The following is a 25,882-nucleotide window of genomic DNA, read 5'->3' on the forward strand; positions in this document are numbered from 1 at the left end:
ATCTTGTCGTCATTATTTTAAAAAGTCTCACTTTTAGCTTACTTATGCTGTTATTTTGTTATGATTAGAAATCACAGTGATGCCTAGAGCTTCAAAAAAACAATCTCTGTCTTATGATTGTAAGCTTACGCCACACACACCATAAACACCAAGTACACAATATCATCAGACAAACTTTTCCCTGAGGCAACAGCCGGTAGTTGGCTTCTGTCCAACTATCTAGCTCTAACTGTCTTAGCAGCAATCTAACCAGCCGAACAAATATTTTTTGGATAATCACTATCCACTAAAACGTGACGTTGTGTTTGCGTATGTCAGTCTACAAACTTCACAGGTCCACACACGACTAAAAACAAAAATCAACAGAGAAGTGCTTCCCTGCACTAAACCCTCAGTCAGAGCCTGTACACACACCCCCTTGTGGTCCATCAATATTCTCATAAACTGTACACACATCACAAAAATAGAAGGTCTCCTCACACACTTCTCAGTGCTTCCTTATGTGTGTGCGTCTTTAGAGAGAGGACACATACACACACGGCTGAGGAGGGACTTCATATCTTCTACATTATACAACACTCAGAACTGTTTGCTTCCATGGAAGCAACCACTCTCTTAAATATATATATTTATATATATCAGCTTATACGTATCATTTATATTTATATAGCATTATACATACATTCTTGTTTTGTGAAATTCCCTTTTGTCTTGCGAACAGGGAACTCTAAACGAAGCATTTCTCTCCATCCATCCATCCTACCTCCTTTACTCATCTTCCTCTTTCTTCCCACACTTAAACAGCTGACTGATCTCTCCTAGTTTGCACATACACAGAAACACAGGGCATGAAAACACACCTGCTAGACTCCCATATCACCCCCATTACTTTTCTTAAGCTCGCCCATGGCTGGCTATATAGATATTTAATATATTTGGATGTCTTTGCTGTTACTGTAAATGTTTATAGCTATCCAACACTGCTGTAGTAACATGGCTAGCGATATATTTGTACCTCACGAGTGCCAGCTTGGTTATAAGATGTAAAACTATTCCTGTCAGTCATCGCGATGATGTGAACATGGAACAATGTTATGAGGTTGATGGTAAGCTGGATGTGACAGTCACATCCATCGAGCTGTCATCACTGTAAAAAAAAAGAGAAGGCAGGAGTCCAGCAGTGGTGTCTGGGGAGAGGTGGTGATGAGAGAAGGCGTATTTTGGATGTGGAGAGGATCTGGTTGTAATTAAATTTAATGCGGTACTGTGTTTGACAATCCAGAGGTCAAAATATAATCTGGTTATCCAGGTACTGCAGAAATCCATAGCATATTCTGGTGTCTGAAATCCACAAATCCAGAGGTCCAGGTATCTGCTGCTTAAGGTCCAGAGAAGGAGGAGGAGGAGGAGTAGAAGGAGGATGGGCAGGTTATAAAGAGGTGACTGTCCTATCTGATTATCCATCTTTCTCCCACATGTCCAGGTCAATCAGGGCTGGGGTTTTCCTGGGGAAAAGGCGGTATGGGTTGTTTAATCATCCTGTGTGTGATGAGTGTGTACATATATGCACGAGCTCCTCCTCCTCTGCTATGACACCTCGCTGCCAAACACTTCCAGCACCAGCGGGGTGAGCTGCATGCTGTGCTCGGGCTGGAAGGAGAGTGAGCGGTACTGCTTGGAGTGCTCCTCGTTCAGGCTGCGCAGGTCGGCCAGCTTCTGGATCATTTTGGCGTAGAGCAGGCGTCCGCCCGGGTGGTTGACCCGGATGTAGGCCTGCAGGGTCTCCGACAGATGGTCCTGGAGCTGCTCGATGCGGCCGTGGTCCTGGACTCCAGGACGATCTGTCATTTGTGAGCAGAGAGGGTGCAGGGGCCATTATGAAGGTGGTCACAGAGCAGAGGAGGAGGAAGGCAGGAAGAGTCGTGGAGACACACAGGGAGAAAACAGAGGATAGTGAGGTTGAGGTGGGGAGATGGATGAATGAAAAGAGAACGAGAACTTGAGTTAGAGATTTTTTTCCCTCCAAATCTTAGCTACAAGAAAAAGTAAGCTGACTGTAATTAAGGTCTTTGGACTTTTACTGATCACACAACATGCACTTTACTATCATCCTGACTGGCTACAGTAAACAATATTAAAGCAGGGACACTGCCAACATAAAACATGAATACATCACAACTGCTTCCTACTTTTTCATTTGGTTGTTTTTGCTCTCACAACATCCTCTGAATATTAGAACGTGTTTGTAGGAGCCGCAATTTAGCTTTTATAGTTTAATGATTTTTCATATCGCGTCACTTTAACTTGTATTGTAAAAGGTGGAAGAAAAGGCTGTTTAGTCTTTTTAGAGGGGTTCACACCAGCCTTGTTTAGTCCGACCGAACCGAACCCGGTTCAGTGCGGTTCGTTTAGGTGGTGTGAACGCCGGAATGAAACCCCGGCTTGATTCTGGTGAGAATGTAAACGGACTTAAAGTAGGACAAAATACAGGAAACAAACCTGTATTTGCTGAGACACACAGCGAGATGAGTAGAGGACAGACGTGGGGGATCATTAAGGAAATAGAAATATGGGCTGACCAAACAATTTCACAAATGCTTGTGGAAACTAGGGATGAGGACGAATACTCGAGTACTCGTTGACGTCATTATTCCAGTATGCTCCCATTAAGTGTTGTGGAAAAAGAAGGCTTAGGTGAGCTGATGGTGTTTGTTGAGATGGAGTACAAGCCACCATCACGCCGGACAACAGCTACGAGAGTGGAAAACATGTGAGTTACGTGTGAAGCAACACAGAATTGTTTACCATTCAGCCCGCTACCGCTGTGACGTTTGACGACGAAATGTTACAAAGGTCTGTTAAGGTTGTTCAGTGCTTTTGAAATTGCACTTGCTTTCTATTGTTGGCAATTTATTTACATTAATGTAAATGTGTTAGTTTATGTTGTCTTACAGGCATATAGCCTACTACTTCCGGGCCGGGAGGTCCATGTCCGACGTATGTTTTTTTAACAATAAAAAAAATATACAATTTGTGAGTACTCGATAACCCGTTCATAAGGTAATTAGATTACTTGATCTTCTCTCTTTTTCAAAGGGAGTTTTCCCAAGTTAAAATTCTGACCAATCAGAGATCAGTTTCCTCGTGCATCAAAACTTTTGGTCCGCTGGTGAAATCTGCCGTGTGAAACAAACCAAACTGGAGGCGAAATGCAACATTGGAACAATTTGGTCTTTGATCATTCGGATCAAACAAGCAGACTTTAGGTGTGAATGCGCACTTAGTTTTAAGTCTCGGCTGATCCCCTTAAACCACCAACCATCTGCAGATGAATGGCATTTGAAACACTACGGTCAAAAAAAAGGGAACTATTGCAAATACAGATTTTTTTTGCAGTACATCCTATTTACAATAGCAACAATAACTACTTAACCTACTTTGGGAGCTTTGGTACTTTGACAGCAGTGAAATAATGATCAGAAAGCCTGTGGTAGAAGGTTATAAACAAATACTTGAATATCAGATTTATTTAAGCTCTTTGGCTCATTGACTCACATTAGTGTAAGACCCTGGAAACAAACATCCTTTGAAATGTTGAGATAGTAAAAGAGTTGGAATAATCTTTTCCTGAAGTGGCTTTACTGCTCCACAGACTCACTGATCACATTCATTCACAGTTTCTTGAAACTTGTCACTGAATCTTACAAACTATGTTTGTTGCAACTATAAACTGATTTGTTGAACAGGATGTTTTGTTTTCCAGGAAAAGCTTTTTCATGTGTTACTGGTTGCAGAACAAAACACTGATGTTTGGGTGAATCCAGGTCAGCTAGAAACACAACCCCTGCGCGGCACTGTTTCTACTTTCCCGACATTGTGTTGCTAGTCACTCAATCTGTTAACAATCTCACCCTTAAAGAAATGGCTCAGCTGGAAATGCACCTACGCTGTGAACACACAAACAAAAGCAGTACCTGGGGAGAGCAGGCAGATGGCCATGAGCAGCACGTGCTCCTCCTCGTGCAGGTTCAGTTTCTTCAGACCGACCTGGAACTTCACCAGCGGCTCCAACAGCTCCAGAGTGTGACCAGCTACGGAGGACAACACAAACACACTGTTAGCACTGCAGAGTCATTCTTGTAATAAGCATATATTGTGCTTTTTTTGATTTATAAATGAAAACAGTTAATGCTGGAGTGGGCGTCAAAGAAGATTCATTACTCTCTGTGCATTTATCCATTTTTGACATCACTTTCTGTGTGGAGGACTAAGAAGCGAGTGTGTATTTGTGGCTGCTTTACAGCTTCAATGAAAATACCTGAAGTCAAAACCTCATAGTAATGTGCAAGTGTGCATAGAAAAGCAGTGTGTGTGGGTGATCCTCTTAAGACTCCAGTTCAGATCCCCAAACCTATATGATACACAGAACTTTTAAAAGTTGTCTTGATCCATGATACGTTTCCCCTGACTCCACCAAAATGATCAATTGACTTATTTGACTGGATGTCTATGAGCCAATCACAGTTTTCCACATCAGTAAAATGGACTGCAGTAGCTCAGGAAACTTTGAATATACTGTTGTATTGAGACACTTTAGTTTTTATTCTCATTTAGAAGAAAACAAACAAAATAAAGCAATTTAATAATTATATCTTTAATGCAGATGTTTTTTGAGTGTTTTTTTTTAGGAATCCACGGTTAAAATATATTTTTTGTGTTTGGAAAATAATTTTGTTCTGAGTGAAACACATTTAAAGGAGCAGTTCGCCCCTGGAAAAAGCCACTGACAGTCAAAGCTGGTGTTCTCTGTAATAGATAGAAGCAATAATATTTGAAATTGGCGCCATAGCAGTGGAGAAAGTTGTACAAACAGCTCCTGGTTTCGCCCGTTCTACATTCCTACAACACCCAGTGTGCATTGCGCCCCTCCCTCTGAAAGGAACGGCCCAGCGGGAGACACTGGAGTGAAATACTACCGTTTTCCAATCAAGGACATTGATCGCTGCAGGCAATGGCTCAGAGCGGTACAGAATCCGAAACACGATGAGAATATACCTGTGGATCATCTAAAAATCTTCAGGTCTGCAGTCTACATTTCAAACCTGACGAATTTGAACGAGACATGACAAATCGGAGGCGGGTGTCCTAGACTGAGGAAGTGTAGTTTAGCAAGCTTCCTGGCCTCCGCCAGATGACGCGTTTAACGTAGTCTGGCGGAGGTTTTCCAGGGCCCATTGGAGAACCTTCCCCCAAAGGCACATTAGCGCCCCATAATAGCATGATAGGACTGAGGTTTAAAATTGGCGAACTGGCCTTTTAACGCAGCAGCAGGCTACAAAGAAGAATCATTAGTCTCTCTGTGCATTTATACTTGCAGACAGAGAGCTTTAATTCCTGACCTGCATGCATGAGGGCCTGAGAGCTGTGTGTGTGCTTGTGGCCACTTTACAGCTTCAATGAAAATACCTGAAGTCAAAACCTCATAGTAATGTGCATGTGTGCATAGAAATGAAGTGTGTGTGGGTGATCCTTGTAAGACTCCGTTATATAAGTTGGGCGAGGAAATTAAATCTCCGCTGTGTCATCAGTCTCTCTCGAAAGTGTGTACATGTGTGTCCAGGCAGGTTTCAATCAATGCTGTGTTGGATGATTTGGCCTTCATGGAAACTTCATGAGGACTGGGTACACAAGGAATAAAAGGAGTGCGTCATCAATGAGCAAGGTCTCTGATGACAGTGCGTGTGCAGCTGTGTGTCGGAGTTAAAATGTGCTCCCTGTGTTCATGCATTGATTCTGCAGTATCAAAGTTTTACTGTATTTATTTATGACAATAAGATGCAACAAACCCTTTGTGACATCATTGATGCAGTATTTGAAGTCGGGACCTCCGCAGCTCCAGGACATGTCCTCCAGACTGAACGACTGGTTTGAACGCAGCATGATGATCTCAATGGCACTCGACTTCAACAGAGCGATCTGGTCTTCTGCCGTCAGCTCTCTGGAACATACAGACACAGAAACAGTGTGTTATTGTACTGTTGCTGCATACATGTTTATAGACAGACACAAGCATTGTTAGATTGGAACATAGATGTGATTTATCCTGCTGACAGAATCAAGGAAGGTGTCTTTGGTTGTGTCTAGACTTCAGCTTCACCTCTACAACGGTTGTCTTTGTGCTTTATCACCTCCTCTGAAAACTCTTCTCCTATTCATTTAACTTGAGTTATACGTCCAAAGTGAATTCAAGCTTAAGAGCTAGACAGATAAATCAGCCAGTATTAGCTTACCCCATATATAACAGTACTGTGAATAAATGGCCAATAAATAACAGGACCCTGAGGTGCAGAAATGGCAAAGATACAGTCAAAGATACAACAGCACAGCCATTACACAATGTCTTTCTACCAGATAGCACTGAGCAGGTATATTTTTCAAAACACAATGCATGTATATATGTTTACATTGATATGCCACCGCAGGGGGAGCACGGATGATCAAGGGTAAGAATGTTGAGGGGACCTGAATTTGCAGGGATATGAAAAATGCAATGATATGAACAAATGACAGAGCTAGATACTAGTAAGGCTATGATACTAACCTGTGTTAGCAAAACACTTAGTTTGTGTTATCAGTAGTTACTGAGGTATTGCTGGTGTTTGAATGCTGGTGGTGTGTTTGGTGCAAATGACAAACTAGCAGGAAAATACTTTTAATAAGAACAGAGAACAACTTGGGTGGTCTTTATGTTTAATGACACTGAAATTAAAGCTTGAAAAGGGTGCTGATAGCTGTAGATTTTACCAAAAATAAAAAGGTTAGTCCTTGGACCATGCACACTGCTGAATGTAAGAAACTGTGGCATAAAACAAGTGGTGCAATTTAATTGGGTTAAAAATTCACTTGAAACAGTACACATCATTAAAACAACTACTGCAAAAAAATGTCCTCATAACAATCTCACTCTAAACACACAAACAAACACAAACACACCATGCTATTACATCCAACAAGATCCATTTGACAGATAATAGGTATTTATCTGTCAGAAAGTGTCCTCAACCACCTACACCTGTTAGGGAGGGAGTCTGATTAGCATGCACAACAAATGTATTATATGATTACCACAGCAACAGAGGGTCTAAACCCACGCTTTGTGCAGCCATTAAAGCACACACATGAGCACAGCAAACGCACATACACAGAACTACACTATTTAAACTCTACACACCGATGGATGCAGCTATAACTTTAAGAAAAACACAAACCTTCACCAACACTATTATCACTCTAATGCTCTTATAATTTATTCAGTTCTTTCTTTCTGTCGAGCTGCTGTCCACTTGTCCTTGTCCTGTCTTTTTTGTTTAGTGTTCTTTTGCAAATGTGCTGTTGCACTAGAGTTATTACAGGAAGAAATTAATAAATCACTGCAGTTTGAATCACTGCTGTGTTGCAGTATAAGAAGCAGAGGCAGAATATGAAGAAAAGGAGTTGATATTATTATGGTCCTGAAAGATAAATAGACCCTAGAGCAGTGGTTCTCAACTGGTCTCGCCTCAGGACCCACCACCACCTCCTTAATGACAAATCGAGACCCAAATTTCAGACGTTTGTGCAGTTCAGACCTGAACGAAACATCGCAGAATGTGAGCATCACAAAACGCAACAGTATAATAGTCAACCAAAATGGTGGCAGTGCATAAGGGGAAAATATTCCCTCTACAGAAATATGAAAGACGACAACATAAATGCAACCACTGCAGGGCTTGTCAAGTTTCAAGTATGTAGCTGGGATTATCCATCAGTGCATACATACATACATACTGTGTAGTGATTAAACTACTGCATGCACGTCAAAGGAAACCCATGTCCTTCAAAATAAAAGCGCAGTATCGACTTTCTCCCACAACTTTCTTTTTTCCAATCACACATCCGCGACCCACTGAATAAAGCTTTGCGACCCACTTTTAGGTCCACCACAGCCGTAGAATATATAACAGTGAAAATAAAGTGGAATGTATGTCAGCTGAAAAATAAGGGTACAATTGTGTTTCTAGTAAAACAATAGATTATTCACCTATGTGAAATTGCTTTATAATCTTAACATGGAGGGTGTTTATGAACAAACAAAATTAGGAAATAAGATCTAAATTCTTCATTGAAAAAGCTCAGACTGGTTTTAAAGCTACTGTGAGGAACTTTCAGTTTGTGTTGATTTTGGCGCCCCCTGTGGACAAAGCCGTACCTCTTATCTCTTTGTTGATTTTGTCCTGTACATGCTTAAGTGGTGGTTTTTAATAAAAAAAATCTCATCCTGCTTTCTTTAACAGTCATATGTAGCTTTATTGTGGAGGCTAAAACGTACAAGAAGCCCAATTCTCCTTCCCTAATCTCTTTATACTCCCATTGAATATGTATGTAAATAATATACTTATGATGCACCGCAACAAGGAATAAATGTACAGTAAGTAAATACTAACTGCAAGTCAACAGTTGTTACTCAGTATGGTAACATGCAAACATGTATGCATTATGTATGCCCATATAACAGATGTGTCTACTTTATTCTGTTATAACGCGGTCGCTGTATGTGCATACATTTATAAACTTATCCCTCAACGCAGCATGTGTTCATGAAGCTACAGCCTGTTCCAGCGTATTCTTGGAAGAGCTTGTTTGTTTGGGAGGGATAATAGCTTCTCACCTTACACAGTAATGTCCTACAAATGTGTGGGAAGCAAATCAGTGCGCTCTGCATGTGGGCAGGGAGCTCGTTCAGGCTGCTAGCCTGTATGCATGTACGTGCTGCTGGTCTAATGCACCTGAATTTTACCAGTCAACAAATGATTACCAGAACTGAGTAAAATAGAGGACAGCTGCGGGGGTAATAAAGTTTAATTTTCAACATGGCTGGATTATTATTTATGGTATCAGAGGATTATCGTGCATATCAGTATCAGAGCCCTTCTGAGCCAATCAGAAAGGTTCCTGTTGACCTGAAGGTACAGGTCAGCTTCAGCAGTCAGTCAGTCAGAACAGCTGTTAACCAATTAAATAAGGGCTTAAACGAACAGTTATTTTCATTGATTAATCTGCTGATAATGTTCATCCAGTGTCATACATTGGTATTCTTCCTTATTGTGATGTCATTTATTGTATTTTCTGATGCTTCATAACCCTACAGTCTGCAGAAACAAACCCAAAGTGTTATGTAGACAAATAAACCAGAATAATCGAAGATGTTTTTTGTCATGAAAAGAAAAGAAATACGATGCGACAAGTTATCTTCTTGTGCCACTTGCAGGAGTCTTGTTTTCATAGGGTTAATGCCTACTACTCCTAGAACAAAAAGAGACACTGTGCTGGACAGCAATGCATGCTACTATCCTGTACTGACACCTCAAAATCTACAAGTCCACCTTCTTCACCAAATCATCGCATTACGGTGCATTCGTTATGTACCTGAAGCCGGGGATCATCTTGGCGAAGCCTATGACCTTCTGGATGCTGTAGGAGACCAGGTCAGCCAGGTGGGGCAGCATGGAGAGCTTGGTGTCCTCCTCACTGGAGTCTGGGCTGCTCGCACCGTCCTGGTACATCATTAACAGGTTGCTGAAGTTCATCTTGGTGTCCACAGACTCTGTTTGCAGAGGGGATTAGGAGAAAATGCGAGGACAGGGGTGGAGAGCACAGAGAGGGGAGGGGCAGAATAAGGAGTGATTAAAAGGTGTCGAACACACAGAAATAGCAAAGAGTCACAGAGAGGTTAAACCAGGTAAGACAGCAGGTGAGTTCATAGTGGATAAAGTGCTGTGAACGTAAAGCTGTAAGAGGTGGTGTACCTCCAGAGAGTTTAAATACTGCTCTGAATGACTGAAGTTGTTAGTTTCAAAGACTTTTTCAAAGAAGTTTGCCAGATTTTTGTTTCTGTATTTAATTTCTAGTTATAGTGTTCAGTGCAACTGTCGCTTCGAAGCTAAAATGAGCAACATGAGAAAAGGGAAGTAACATCTCTGTTAATACACATTACATTGCAGAACAAATATAACATTTCTCCATGATAGCTGAGCTGCTAAAATCAATAGATTAGTTGTCAACAATTAAATGGCAACTTTTTAGGCTATAAATTATTAGGTTATAGGTTATTTAAAGCTCCTGTGAGGAGATTTTAGCAGGTTGACTGTTAAAGAAAGCAGGATGGGATTTTTGTTAAAAACCACCACTTAAGCATGTACAGGACGGAATCGGCAAAGAGATGAGAGGTACGGTTTTGTTCACAGGGGACGCCAAAATCAACACAAATCTAAAGTTCCTCACAGGAGCTTTGAGAAAATGTAGGACTTTGTAAAACACAGAAAATGGTAAAAATATCTCAGACACTTTATAGACTAAAAAACTGATGGATTAATCAAGAAAATAATGAAAAAACAAAAGATCAAAGATGGAAGAAATTGGCCCCATATGTTCGGAAATATTACAGCATTTGTTTTGGCAAACTTTTGGAGTTTGGTTGGCATGTCAATATTATATGATATCCACACTAAACAATATAAAATACAATAAGAAAAATGCCCATTTTCAAAAAAACTTAACCAACTGAAGTGTGTTAGTTTGCAACAATATGATGATGTGCCATGCCATGATGTGGAGAGATTAGTTAACCGATTCCTAGTGCAGAACATTTCACTGCAACTAAGAGCAGGAACAAGAACACAGAAAGGCACTTAAATGAATACAGTATTAAACATAATTGGTATGTGTATGTGCGTAAGTGTATAAGTATTTGTACATGTGCAAGTGGGCTGGTTCCTTAAAGGACAAAACATCATGGGCTGACATTGGTACACTACGCAGAATTACTGCTATGGTTTACTTGTATCTTTAAATAAATGGATCTTTTCATGACTGTGTCCTTGGCAGAGGTAACCCTGAAGCATAAAAGACAACAAGGACAGGAGGAGAAGGACGGGAGGAGAAGGACAGTGCGTCTCACCAGGTGAGTGGTTGAATGAGTCAGAGGAGGCGTCAGACAGAGAGTGAAGGGAGGCGGCTCTGCTGGCGCTGCGTGTTACTGGGCCTTCACGCACTGGAGGCTGCGGATACACACAGAGAAACACAAATATTAATACAATCACAGCTTGGTGCACTGCCACGTGGAGCTTAGAAATCTAATCCAGCAAGATAGGAAAGATTGTCAGCACACAGCAGGAGTTACCAGGAGAGGAGCCACAAGTTACCAGGATATTTCTCCCATGCTCCACATCTGAGGAGCTTCTTGAATGTCCAGCTAAACCCTGATTTGTTAAACAACACCAAAATGAAGAAGGTAAAGTATATTTTTGGAGGGCAACATAAAGCTAAAAAGTATATGTTCTGTTTTGAAGGAGAGAAGTTAATGCTAACTTCATTTCAGTTTCTCTATTAAGGTTTATTTCTATGCTCAGTGGATTTGCACATCCAGTAAAAACAAATAAAGCTAGCTTCAAAATATTTTGCTAAGCCTCACTGTTGATGTCTCTGCTGACAGCTGGTGCATCAATTTAGAACTACAAACAAAACACTGACGTCATAGGTGTCTGGTTATACTGCCCGGTTACTAAAAGTTTCTCACCTTCCAGCCAATCAGAATTGAGAATTCTCAGTGCCCAGGGTGTAAACTAACTTCACAGCTGAAAATCAAACATGAAGAGGTGGCAGCCTTTCCTGGTGTTCTTGCTACAATTTTCACCTTCTTCAGCCAATAACAGAAATAAGTACAAACTAAAAGAGAAAATGCCAAATTCTGTAGAGCTGTGGAAAAACAAAGCAGCACTTTTAGCATTAAAGCTCCAAAGAAAAAAGCCTCTATGGCAGCAGGCTGTTATTTGAAATTGGATATCAAGCACACTGTGGGATATGCGACTTGTGATGATTAAAAAATCTGTTTTGTTTTATATTCTGAATTTGCTTTTCACTGGAAAATGTAGTAATATGGCCTGATGCCACTGCAGGGATCCCTCCCTTCTGCTGCATGACATCATGAGGAGCTCCACCCAAATCCACGATGGGGAACAAACTGATTTTGTCAACAATGTCAGTGTGGTTCTGGTAAAGAAAGAAACGTTGTACTGGACTAACCCTGAAGCGAGAGAAGTCCGAATAGGAGGCATCGTAGGTCTTGTGATGAGCTTCCACCAGGGAGGAGATGATCCGAGACTGCTCATCATTCAGACGAGGCCTCATCGCCTCCCGGGCTGCCTCCTCCTCCTTCCTCTTCATGATCATGTCCTTCTTCCTCTGAACCTCCTCGTCTGTCAGGATGACTGTAATAGAAGAGAGAAGGAAGAAAATATTAAAATCTTGCAATAAACTGACATAAAAAAAACCCCATCAGAACACACAAAAGCGGTTTCTACACCTGACTGACTGATTTTCAGACAATTTCAGGAAATTCAGCTCCTGACATTTTCCGGACCTGCTTTTCACACATGTCCCACACAGCAGGGGATGACAGCAGTCAGTGTTGGATTTGCTCTCAAAACTGGAAATACTACTCAATACATGTGCACAATACTTTTTCATTTTGTTTAAAGCACGTCAGGATATTGCTCGCATATCGTGGGCCTGATCCATACACTGCATCTCCTAAAGACACAACAGGAAAGTTTGCCACAACAATGGCACAAACCAAGGGGTGGTAAAATAAAGGCTGTGCCAATATCGTCGTTGGTGGAAGCGGAGACCAGACAGGATTGCAAGCGGAGACCATTTGACCGTCTTCCACAATTTTTAATTCGTGTGTCTCCTCTCTCTCCCTCTGGCTATGGAAAAGTGAAAAATATGACACCCCCCACTAAACTGTGATGAGATCTGCTGTTGCACACCGTTTCAGCATTTCTCCTTGTTCTGAAAGCTTAAAAGGCCTCCTGCGCCTAGTTACGGTTGCTAACGTAGGATTGGACATTGGCTGTTCAAGGCAGGGGCTTAGCGAATACAATTCACTGAACGTAAACACGTACACAGGTCCACACACAATGTCACATACTGTACTGACATTTCAATGTAGTTAACCAAATAAAATGTGTTAAATATAAAGAATTATTTCAATTAATCTGAAACATTCAGGAACTTGATAGTTTGGATTTAATGTTTAATTGGGTTGTTTTCCCGTCTAATAGTGGGTTGTGAGATGAGCATTAAGGAGGAAAGTAGACAGGGGAAGTGAAGTTGTAACCATCACTGAAAGCAGGGATCATGTTCTTATATTGTAACCTAGCACCACTTGCTCAACCTTGATGGGACATCCATATCCAAAACAATGGCCTAACAACAGGAATGATAAAGTTTCAGGATGGATTTGGGTTTTCTGAAAGTGAGATGTTGGGGGAAATATGTCCTACATTTCAGCAACTCAACAAAGTTAGCATTAAAAACTAAGTGAAGGAGCAGTAATGTAAGCTCCGAACATCTCCATCCCAGACTACATGAACCATACATCTTCTTAGTTTGGCACGCAGAAGAGGCCTGTCATGTCTGCTGCCTTTTCATACAGCTGATGCAGCGGGTGTTGGATGTTTAAGTGCCTTTTGCCTTATTCATGCTGCAGGAGCAGAGACTGCAGGCAGAGTGGCACAGAGGAGCAGAATGGATTATACATACTGTTTATAGTGACTCTTAGGTTTGACAAGATGAGAGGCTCTCTTGGGAATTCCTGGGTTTGCGTGCTATATCCACATGTCTCAGAGCATCACATTACTTTCTTATACTCTCAACACTCATTATTTATGGCAGATCGCAACAGATTTACATCCATCTGTACTGTTCTTAAAACACAATGTACCCTGACATAGAGGGCACATTTTTATTACATAACTAAGAACGATATTTTCTGGGTTTGTCCGTCATATAGGAATGTTTGGAAACTACCAAAAAGGTTTTAGCCAGGAGTAGATTCTTCTTATACTGCCTTTTAAAATGATCTCATGTGATCCAATTCATCACTTTATTCTAACTGAGGATTTTGTTTGAGGTTTTATTTGCCATCAACTTAAAGTGATAATCTCTATTTTCATTTAAATAAATGTCTGTAAAGTCACTATCTATCGCTGAATGTGGTAACACAATGGTGAAAGCCTTTGCGCAAATGCAAAGGCTTACAGACTGGGAGTCCCAGTTAGTGACCATCAGCCAGCAGTGGTTGATCTGCCAGAGAGGGTAGGCGGAGCTAAGCGGCTGCTTTTCCGGTCTCTGCAAATGTTGCGAGTAAACAGTAATCTACTATGGCTGAACAAACAAAGAAAAGATCAATGACTACAGATACAACTTCAAAAAGAAGTGAAAATCCAAAGAAAACCGACCGGCAGCGAGGAAAATCAAGAGTTACAACCGGAGCCAACCGTGGACGTCACACATGCAACACTGTCTGGGAAGTGTGCTCCCACAATTACCATTTCTCACCATAGGTGCTGCTAAAGAGAACGAAACTGAAATGTTTGAGAGAATCACTTTAACAATTCAAATGCAAGAATATTAAGAAAATGCATTACTGTAAAAAAAAAAAGTTAACACAGATTCATTGTTCTTTACTGTTAGTGGACTGATCATGATTACAGTTTTGTGTTGTTACCGCCTATAAGCCACTGCTGAGCCATGTAAAAACACTGGATATATCAGGGCTGTAATAGAAGAAATCCACTTTGACCTTGAAATGTTTCACATTAAAATGCTGTCATTGGGAATCATAAAGCTACAGGAGGAGTTATAAGTAAGTCATTATGCAACAACATTAATTTTTGCAGCAATACAACAACAGAGAATGGTGCAGAACCAAGAACACTGGCTGGCACCCTGCTGTGAAAATGTGTGAATGACAGAATGACTTCCGCCAAACAGTAAGAAGTGACAATTGTATGCACGAGTTCTGTTGTGGGCCGAGTGGGTGTGGGTGAATAAAGAGGAAACACTGAGTTAGTCACATCTCAGTCTCATATTGGAGGTCTTTCTATACTTGATAAATAAGAATCCACTGGGATCTATCCATATCTGAAACACTCAGGTTAGCATCACCCCAATGAGCTCTCAACACTCTAAATGTAGTTTTGTAAGTGTGAGTAATGAACACTAATCCTGCAGTGCAATGATTTTCTTTCAGAGATCCCTCTGAGCTCCAGATTGATGACAAACATCTGCATGTGCAGCAGAGTGGCCACTGATGGTGTGAAAACAGGAAATCTGCTGGGCCTTAAGAGATTCTATAAAATGCAAAACAGGCGGCTCGAGTGATTAGTGTGTGGTTTTTACCATCTGACACGAGGTGGTCTGAAAAAATCCTGATGTGTTACATTTCTTGTTACACTACTTTTCAAATAGAGCCTGCGTATTACTTAACACTGTTTGACTGTCACTGTTTTGATTAAGTTAGAAGATTATACATGTCAGAAAATACAAACCACGCATGTCAAATATACGACTATAAGACCTAACTGAAAAACTGAGCACATTGAACTGTAAGGTGTTTGTCTCCTGTATGTTTCTGAACATGGTGTTACTGTTGACCTCAGGGAAAGACGCAGGTGGGCGGTTATGTCATCATGCTACCGACGACAATAAGAACGTACATGCTGCCTGTGCAGGCACGAAACTGTACAGCGAATACAGAGCTGATAACACACAGGGGTAACTGTACAATTACAATTCAGCACTAATGTTTACCACTAAACTAGAAAAGGGCAAACATGTTTCATATCATGATAACAATATGGAGAAAGATAATTGCATGTCTTTTCTTCTTCAGTAATATGAGGGGAGCTAAAATAGCACAGAGAGAAGAAGGAAGGAGCACAGATTATAGAGAAATACTGTTCAATAACATAAAAGAGCAAGCCTGGGTGACTGTGTTAGAGTAATGCACTGACCCCTGAATGCCACGGCCCATATTATCCCTTTGACTCTCTGCCACAGTGACCGATTACCCATGAAGCGCTCAACTGTGCAGACAGACAGACAGCATGACTGCCAGACAGACCACGACTGCCAAAGAGAGACAGGCCAGGAGCCGCAAGGTCACGACACGCCAGATACAACGGCAAGACTGACGGAGCTTTAGCCAAAGAGAAACTGTCTCACTATTCATATTTTACTGACGTTAAATGTAGCTAAATAAAATGATGCTGTTTGTTTAGCTTTATAGACACCGCATGAACCCTTTTTTAATAAATAAAGACCTTGTTCATGTTGGCTGATGCAGGATGCAAGCTCTTTACATCCTTTAGAAACTGCTTGTACAGGTAAACAGCTTAAAGTACAACATAATTGTGCAAATTAAATTGTGCAAAAACAATTGTAATCTGTTGCTTTAACAATTTAAAAATGCCTTTAATTATCTGTTAAAACAAGCACAAGCTATGCAGCTATGCAGGAATGTAAAATGCCTTTTTATAGACTGTAAAAACAAGTAAAGCTGGTGCCTTAAGAATAAAAAAGCCTTTTAATAAAATGTATAAAACAAAAAAAGAGGTCCTTTTTTATATTTAACAATAATTAAAAAATATAATCTGTTTTAAAATGAGATTAAAAAGTTGTTACTAAGCTAGTTATCTTCAGGTCCTCTGGCAGGCTGTCCCTGGGGGCTTTAATGGCAAAGGCTTAGTCAACCTTGGCCGCACACACACGGTATTAAGAGCTCATTGAGGGAACTAAGTGTCAGACCATGAAGAGCTTAGGTTAAGGTTAACGATAAACATTGAAAAAATATATATACTTATATTGATTGGTAGCCGGGGAAGTGATGTGTTCAAACTTTGTTGTACCAGTAATAAGCAGTAACCTCTCTTCCTCGTCTTCATCTATTCATACAGAAATGTCTGAAATTGTTTATCCGTTATTCCCTAACTGTCAATAAAATATGATGTCATGTGGCATGCTACATCTTTTAGCCACATAACACGAAGTACATATTTGTATCAAAGGAATAAACACCAAATAAATACATACTTTACAGTAACTGCTAATCTTAGAGACCAATAAAATGACATGGTTGCCTCTAAATTAAATAGTGCTCGGATCATGCACTTCATGCTAAACACTGGTTGTTTTTCCTTGAAGCTGTAAACAACTATATTTGAAGTGGATTTTCACTGATTGCACTCTGGATTGCAACCACAGAAGCAGAGTTACATAACCGCATAATGTGGTGAGGCAGACGACAACAACAACAACAACTTTTTGGCTACACAGGCTTAAAAAGGCAACTGAATGTGTCTCACTGCTTCGCTAACCAAAGGATTTACTTGGCTTTCATCGCTTTTTAACCCACCGTCATTAATTAGGCTTTGGCTGCACTCCAAAGTCCATCCTGTCTCCTGAGCCAGGAGCGGACTGCCCAAAAACCACTCCTTGTGGTGAGGACATCCAAGAATGCAGCACCAAGCCCGATCATGAATAGGCACAGTTTGGTCAGAGTTTGGCTCAGGCCGTCAAAGCGGCTATTCTGAGGCAGGGAACATGATTGAAGCAGTCAGCCTCCAGCCAAGTTTGAGCCCTGCGTGGCATCATTAAGGCAGGAGTCCACAAAAAACAACAGACCATCAAAAGGAACATCTTGACCACCCCGCAGCGCCTGGCAGACGCACAGCAGTTTACCAAGAGAAAAACTTTGCTGTTTGGAAAGCGACTGATTGGATGTGTGGATGTGGTGCCCTGCATGGCAGAGAGGAGCAAAGATAGAAAGGGGAGGGTATAAGGGGGGGTTTAAAAAAAATCTGGGTTTGGCCAAAACCAGTTATGCCAAAGAGACACTGAGAAGGAGGGGAAAGGCAGAGTCTCCCTGTCGTGGAGGCCAGAGTTTCACAGCAGGTTTACTCATTAATCAGCCGAGCGACCAGTTAAACACAATGGACTCTGCTCACGCTCAGATTTGGTGTGATATATGTCATGCTGGATTTGGTGCTGAGCCAATATTTTTTTTACAATGTCGCCCTGGGACGGTGATGATCAAGAGGTGAATTCGGGTCAGTCCGGCGTCAGAGCACCAACACACGCTGAGTGTGACGCAAAAAGGCTTATCAATAGATCACAATGGAAGCGTGCATGGTGGCAGGAAGGCGTGGAGTCTAAACACACCAGGTGGTGGTGGATTGTTGGTTTAAATTATGAAGGCTGTAATTTAACCAGCCATTCACACACGTTTGTGATCAGCCTCCAGATCTTTCCATCATTTTGCTGTTAATGTGATGATTAAGTTCCTGTTAGAACTCTGTTGACACATGTTGTACTCACTGAGTGTACAACATGTGTCAACAAAAAGTGCAGAGATTTTTTAGGTTTCCTGTTACTTGCAAATACAAAAACTTACAAGAGGCTTGTTAAAAGAGATTTAAGGTGGAATTTCTGCATTTTTTTAACCTGGGCACTCTTACTGTGTGTAACTGTGTGTAAATCAAACAGTTTTTTTATTGCTCCAGGAGATCCTCTCAGCTTGCAGCCGCGACACAGCTGTAATGCCTGCAACATAATCCTTGGTCGCAAATGTGCCTGATCAAAGTATGTCTACAAAAAGTGCTTGTTTTTTCCACTGACAGGCTCAGATTGTTTAAATAAGTGTCATACAACATTACTGTTATAATCCATAAAGAGAAACATTTTTGTTTAAAGGGTTTTTTAAACCAGAAACAGCAGTTACATATTTTCAAGCCACCAGGCTCCATTGACAAATTAAGCACTTTTAGCTTGCACAACAAGGGAGAGCTGGTCTAACGCTCTCTCAATCAGTTATTTCTTTATGTTATGTGTTCAGCCAAACTGACCATTTGAAACACCAAAGTCACATAATAAACACAAACAAAGAAGCCGATCTTAGCAGCAATAATCCAGCAACTCTACAAGAGTTCTTCAAGGTAAAATTACTGTTTTTATAATGGAGTCTGGCAGCTTTGAAGAAAGCAATGTAACAACTTTTTCTGGTTTAAAAAACCTTCTTACCCTTAAAAAATAAGTCCATCTCTATAGGAATCCAAACTTAATGTTCTTAGACACACTACCAGTAACATTCTCAGCCTGTCAGTGGCAAAGGAAATCTACTGGACCAATTTCAAAATGGAGGAACCTACAAAAAAGCATGTTAAAATAAGGCCAAGGTTAAAAACTTACCTGACTTATTTGGTTTGAAAGATACGCTAAATATTCTGCAGAACCTGCCTTTGTCTTGGTGATGGTTTACCTCCATTTAGTATATTTTTGGTTGAAATAAGTATCTAAATGCTGGTGTAAAAGTTGTCAAAGAGAGAGAAAACACAAAAGACTGCAGAGAGAGAGGATGAAGAATATGAATTAGGGGAAGCAAATGGAGTGCAGCACTGCAGGAGAAGCTTATACTGAAAGGCACAAGGGCGGGAATTCATTCATCTAAAGGCTGCAACATTTTAGAAACTCTCCTGTGATTCTAATCCTGTTACAAATACACACCCGCGCAAACATACAAACACAGCAAGCATGCGAATGAACTCACACACACACACACACGCACACACGCACACACGCACACACACACACACACACACACACACACACACACACACACACACACACACACACACACACACACACACACACACACACACACACACACACACACACACACACACACACACACACACACACACACACACCAGTGGGGAGGTCTTTTCCTGGCATCTCCTAACCTCTGTCAAACAAGGACAGCGTAGGGGTGTTTACTACGGACTCAGCTGGCACAGCTTGCAGAGGGCACACACACACACACACAGTTGTGATCTGAATAGCGGTGAAGCTTACACAAAGCTGCCAGTATAAGAGAGAAAAACAAAGGAAGACAAACACAACCCCACGAAAACAGAATGTAAACGAATTGTTCTTGGGATCTTAATGATGCTTTAATTAAAAATAACATAAGAGTAATAAAAATACATCTAATCTTGTTTTCAGTCTCATCTACAACTTCTTTAATTTAAAATGTTACCCCTGTGCCTCAGGATACCAATATTTACTGGCGATATCAATTTCTCCAGGTTAATGGACACAGTCCTTTCACAAGCTGGTCATGTTCTTCAGCGCTTTCACAAAATCAACAGTAAAACTGATTGTTTAACACACATATACAAGAAACTGTTAACACTCAAACATCATATGTTGAGATCATAGACTGTATGAAATGTGCTTAGCATCTGGGTCTGAAAAGTGAAACCAATGTAGAAGTGCTTTAAACCTTTATTCTTCATACACTAGTTGAAAAAGGAGTCTGACTGTCGAGAAGACGATGGAGCTGCGTGTGCTTTAGGCCATTGGTACTTCATCATTGATAACCTGTCAATCAGAATTGAGGCATAGTGCCCTTTTGTCCAAATATGGTCCCTTCTGTCTTGAAAAAGAAACAAGATGTTGAAAGCAAAAAACTTGAGGCTTAAATACAATACTCCTTAAACCACAAAGTGATATCACTGTGGCTACGTCCTCCTCTTATTACAGTCTATAGCAGAGATATGGACTTTACATCCCTGTGTCTGCTTGTTTGATCCTGTGACCTGTTGCTCATATGATGAACTCCTGACAAAGTCATATAAACAAACACAACAAGGAGATCAATTATGGCCGTATACGAGAGAGTGTTTTTCATTTACTCTGCATGCTTTAAGCAGATGTACGTGTGTTTGGACAAACTGTGGAGAAACAATTACTGAAAAATTGGTTGTGAGACTTTTCAGAAATCACTGTCAGTGCTTCACCTTCATCCTGGCTCAGCCTGTACTTTACTTTTTGTGTTTCTGTTTAATTTATAGGACATACTGTGTTTGTTATTATTTCCACACAACCAGACAAAATGTCCTCAAAATGAGACAAAGATGATTATTTGACAATAACCCACTGAACCTGATTCACTATTGTAAATAGAAAGATAAAGCTAAGCATGTGGCCACACAGACGCTGCACACATCCACACAGAGAATGGAAAACATTTTTGCTAGCTTCGTAATTGGTTGTGCAAGCTGCAGTCATTCTAGTCTAGCTACCCACCCTGTCACACTTCCATTTCTGTGATTTCCACTTCAGTCAGTTTTACAGCCATGAATGTAGATGTGACACTACACTGCCACTTTTCCATTAGGGCAAAGCCATTTTAAGTGCATGAGTGTACCAACTTCAACCCAGTCATTTTTATTTTTTAGTAAAAATAAAACTGATTTGCACGGCACAAAAGAGATGCTGACTAAAATACCAGGATGCAAATGATTAGTTAAATGTGCACAGGCGTATGCACAGGAGTATGTGTGGTTACTTTGAAGCTGCCTTGTGGTTGTTGCCAAGATTTAATAATGATAACCAGAGGATTGGTAGGGCATAATAAGATCTTAACAATGCACGTCACTCCAGTATCAGACTGCAGATGAACACAATACCTTCTGCCGTCAGCTGACTGTGATGGGAATTAATCAGAGCTAATAATGTGAATTATGCTTTTAATGTCAGGCACTAATTGCTGGCGTAATATGCTGCTTTCTTTTCAGCGTCATCCTTGGAAGGATTCTGCTTATGCAGCGACAGCTGGCTTTAATTAAATAACAATCTTGAAAAAGGTTTATTATTGCAGAACGTCAGGTTGTGTAAGGGAAGTGAAGAATCTGCATAAAGCTGCTGCATTTAGTTTGATTATGTTGAGGAAGATGGCTGCACACACATCAATTGTGATCATCAATTTATGAAGATACACCTTTGTTTTTGGCCGACCGCCAGGGCCAGCCCTACACACGGGTCTGTATGTGACTGACTGAGTAACTGACTGAATGAGTGAGTGAGTGACGATACATTCACAGCCATTGAGAGAGGGTTGCGACATCGCAATGGCGGATCATGGAGCATACTGGACCTCCACTGACGCGACTGTCTATGTGGCTCTGAATACTTTGTTCGGGGAGCAGGCGGGGCTGCTCCTCCGCTGTCCTCACCTACGTCCGCAGCACGCACCTGCTTTCAAACACGTTGTCATCGGCCTCATAAGGACAGTCCTTGTAACACATTGCCCACAAATGGGCACATTGACCTGATGCGGTCAGCCACATACAGGGCTTTGACCTAGTCTTGTTACTCTACAACTTAACTGCTGCAACTGTGACAACAACCCCCTGCATACTTTTAAATGCACTAAAATAAATTGATTGATGGATTGGTTTATGTACAATGTGTATGTAATGAGTGGTAGGTTTTAGGTTCTTAGTTTGGGCTCAGATAATACGTTAATATTGTATTTTGTTTTCACAGAAGACACAGCAGCCTCCTGGATGAAAGAGAAACAGCTTGACTGAACAGTCACTGAGTTTGCAGAAGCGTGCACCGTTACGTCCTGCAGAACTACCGTGTTTTTAGAGAGTCCCCTGTGAGTGCAGAGGACCTCCTCCATCCCATGAACATGTATGCTCGCTGTGAGAAACAAAGAGACCATTTTCTAAGTCTTGCTCTGTCCGTCTCCTCCGGCTCGCTCGTCTCTCATCTTTTCTCAACGAAACACAGACATGCCAGTGTCATGTGGCTAATTGTGGTTAACACAGTGATTATCTTCAGTCTGAACCCTGCCCTGCATCATCTCTGTTTCACACAAACATACAACGAACACACACACACACTGTCTGTTTGTGAATGAAATGTGGGCCAGACCATTGTGTGTCTCTTTGAAGAAAGAGACCCATTGTTGATCAGGACATTAACCCCCCCCGGCTTCCTTCCTTCCCCCTCTCTCTCTCCTCTTGTCATTGCTATTTTGATGCTGCTGATGCTAATTCCTATTTGTAGGATAGGTCATTAAAAACTTCAAGTGCAACACTCAATTGCAACCCTGTTATGAAGGTAATTGTGGGATAATAAGTAGGATGCAGAACTGATGGTGTAATAACTTTAGTATTGTGACATTATGTGAACATGCAGAATAAAGACGCCCCTCTATGTTAGTCATTATGAATCAGTTATGATAAGGTGTCATTTTGTATTAACAAAGGGTGAGCTGATGTCTCATTCACTGTGCAATTTACTTGTATTACACCCTGTTACTTTATGCATAACAAACATGATTATCAGCAGAACCATCAAACAGCCTTTAGAACACATACTACAATACAATTTTAGATGTATATACACTATCATTGTCACCATCCAAGCTGCACTGATGGTGGAAAGCCAACTTGTTGTAAAAACAGGATTTCTAATTATTATTTTCTCCTACTTTTTGACCCAAGTCTGAGTTTGCCATATGGCGGTACGCCTGCCTTATGCATATCTACAACTGCCAGTTTCCTTGTTGCAACTCAGATCAATTTACACCTCACCATTGACTCTACTGGCTGCTGTTTTCCTGCATGTCGTTAAATATTAGATTAAACGCTTCGCAAGCCGGAAACTACTTTACCACTTGTACCCGTTGACCTTTTGCTGATCTCTCCAGGCAGATGTTACATCTACCAATCCAACAGCATTTGAGATTTTCTAGACATAGTTTAAAAAGCTATGACAGATAGTAAAAGAATTGAAAATTGGATAATAATGGATTGTGCTGATTATATTTACTTTACTGTCCAAATGGAAGCAGACATGCCAAAAAAATGGAAAACCAGAAGAGATTTAGTGAGCCAAACGTGACACGTTAAACAAGCTGCCTCTCTGGACTGTAGGAAGCCTTCCTCTGACTGTGTTAATGTGTAGTATATGAGGCAATATGTTGAAATTTGCATGGACTAAAATACTGTCTAATTATTGTTAAATCTGGAATACAAGTTACAGTCTGTTTAGGGGGTATCTCAGAGTGGGAAAAAAAGGTTTTCTAGAGCCATTATTATCTGAAACACATTCAAAAACACACACAAATTAAAGTCTACCATCTGTTTTCACCATGTCGAGTTTGCAATCCTGCTAGCTACCGGTGCGGTAGTTGAGCTCAGCCTACGGTAACATTGGTTGTTGGGAAGGTAGCGGCAGCACTGGCGATCATGACGCTGCATGTCCATGACGAAGCTTTAGCTAGATTGTAGCGCCATTGTCTGGGTAAAATACCATAACACAATAAAATAGCTCTCTCTGCATTTTATACTGGTATATTGGTCACACCGCTATATAGGCCACAGCCCACTTTTTAGGAGAAAAAAAGTATTAAAAGTGGGTCTTATACACCAAATTTTATGGTAAGTGAAAAACGAACTACAATTTACATTTAAACATTACATTAAAAATGTGGCTTGGCCGTGGTTTTCATGTAAAACAGTGATCTTAAAGCAGCATGAGAAGCAGCTGCTCTACATGACTTCAGATGCCTACATGAATATTACATCACAGGAATATCCAGAGGAGGAGATCTTACACCCTAACCTATTATCACCTCATTATCAACCTTCACAAAACATATCTACTGCATGTGGCGAACTCATTCTTGTTATTCCATCTGGTTATGAGTATTTGGATCTAAAAATGTCCTAATCTTATTAACATCCGTGAATACGGTAAAATGCAGAATTCACACATTTTGACTTACCTCAAGAAAAACTGCATTGTAAATAAGTCAAATTAACTCATAGCTGTCTGCTAATTCTGTGCTTTGACAACATGAATTTGTATTGACTCCAACAAATCAGCAGCATTGCTAGGAGATCAGAGGTCAGAAAGGTAAACTTACACTCTTTCATCATTCCAATGTCGATGCAGCGTTTGAGGCGACAGGCCTGGCAGTGACGCCGGTTGTCCTTGGTGATGGTGCAGCTCCCGTTGAATGGACAGGTGAAGGAGGCTTTACGCTTCATACTGCGTCTGTGGGATTAAATCCAGAATATTTTATTCCCAGTGAATATTCATCATTACGGGAACAGAGGAAGGAGACTGTACGCTTGCACACTGAAGATGGTTATTGATGATATTGTTTCAAAACATAACGGATGCAGATGTCTCTAATATTCTTCCTCTCTTAAAAAATAAGGAACCTCTAAATATAATGATGTAGAAAATGTAGTGAAATAATACCATGTGAGTGTGAAAGTGAAAAAGGAAGCGAGAGGGACGAGAAAAAGGGGGGAAAACATCAGGACCATGGACACCGATGAATTATGCATATTGTTCATACTGCCTGAGTGTTCATGCAGCCAGACAGAGAAACACAGACAGTATCAGAACTCCAACTCGTGTGTGTACTGAAACCAGGCCGTCATATACGCATACTCCTCATTTTTATTTGTATCTTTTTTAATTATTTATTTATGCATGTATTTTTGACTATTTGACAACGGAAAGGAGGAGAAAGGCAACCAATGTACTGAATCAAAAATTCCACATTTTTATATATTACCAAAAAAATTATCTCATTAATATATCACCTAATTAAAAATAACAGACATAATCAGTTACCATTCATTAAATATGTTGATATATGATATAATATAAATACAGATTTAAGTGAAATGAACACCAAAAAAGTATCTGCAGTATTTGAAACAGACAAGTTAAATACTTCTCAGTGCTGCCTAAAAGTAAAGCACTATGTATGATTAACTCAAGGTTTACAGAAAGCACAGAGAAAATTGGGTGCATGCTCAGATCACCTCCTACACATGAAAAGCCTGCTAATAACACCTCGCATTACTCAGAGACACAAACACTTACCATTATTCAAAACACCAAGAAAAAACATATAAAACTCCTAATAACACAAAAAATAAAATATAAACACCCACCTGAAGAATCCCTTGCAGCCTTCGCACGTCATGGCGTTGAAGTGGAAGCCGGTGGCCTTGTCGCCGCACACTCCACAGATCCGCGGGGCATTGCGGTCAAACTCCTCCGGTCCGACCACCGACGTCGTCACCGTCATGGGCTCCATCACTGCGGAGGACGGGAACAAAAG

General features: G+C 40.8%; 1 protein-coding gene across 2 annotated transcripts; it reads right to left on the reverse strand.

Moving 5' to 3' along the window:
• Positions 1 to 41: 41 nt before the first annotated feature.
• LOC138589520 (vitamin D3 receptor A) lies at positions 42 to 25,860 on the reverse strand. 2 transcript variants are annotated; one of them, XM_069659840.1, is made up of 8 exons: positions 25,713 to 25,860; positions 24,665 to 24,795; positions 12,121 to 12,305; positions 10,997 to 11,096; positions 9,466 to 9,643; positions 5,847 to 5,998; positions 3,975 to 4,091; positions 42 to 1,841 (listed from the first exon to the last, which is right to left on the reverse strand). In XM_069659840.1, the coding sequence occupies exons 1-8, from the start codon at positions 25,856 to 25,858 to the stop codon at positions 1,588 to 1,590; spliced, it is 1,263 nt and encodes a 420-aa protein (XP_069515941.1). In that variant the 5' UTR covers positions 25,859 to 25,860; the 3' UTR covers positions 42 to 1,587. The 2 variants fall into 2 exon arrangements, with proteins under 2 accessions (XP_069515941.1, XP_069515940.1); XM_069659839.1 differs by having other exon boundaries at positions 9,466 to 9,615; positions 10,951 to 11,096; positions 25,713 to 25,858.
• Positions 25,861 to 25,882: the final 22 nt, after the last annotated feature.

The sequence above is a fragment of the Semicossyphus pulcher genome, unplaced genomic scaffold (assembly GCF_022749685.1).
Source record: "Semicossyphus pulcher isolate SPU_LCO1_2020_fin unplaced genomic scaffold, fSemPul1.0.p SCAF_13, whole genome shotgun sequence".
NCBI lineage: Eukaryota > Metazoa > Chordata > Actinopteri > Labriformes > Labridae > Semicossyphus > Semicossyphus pulcher.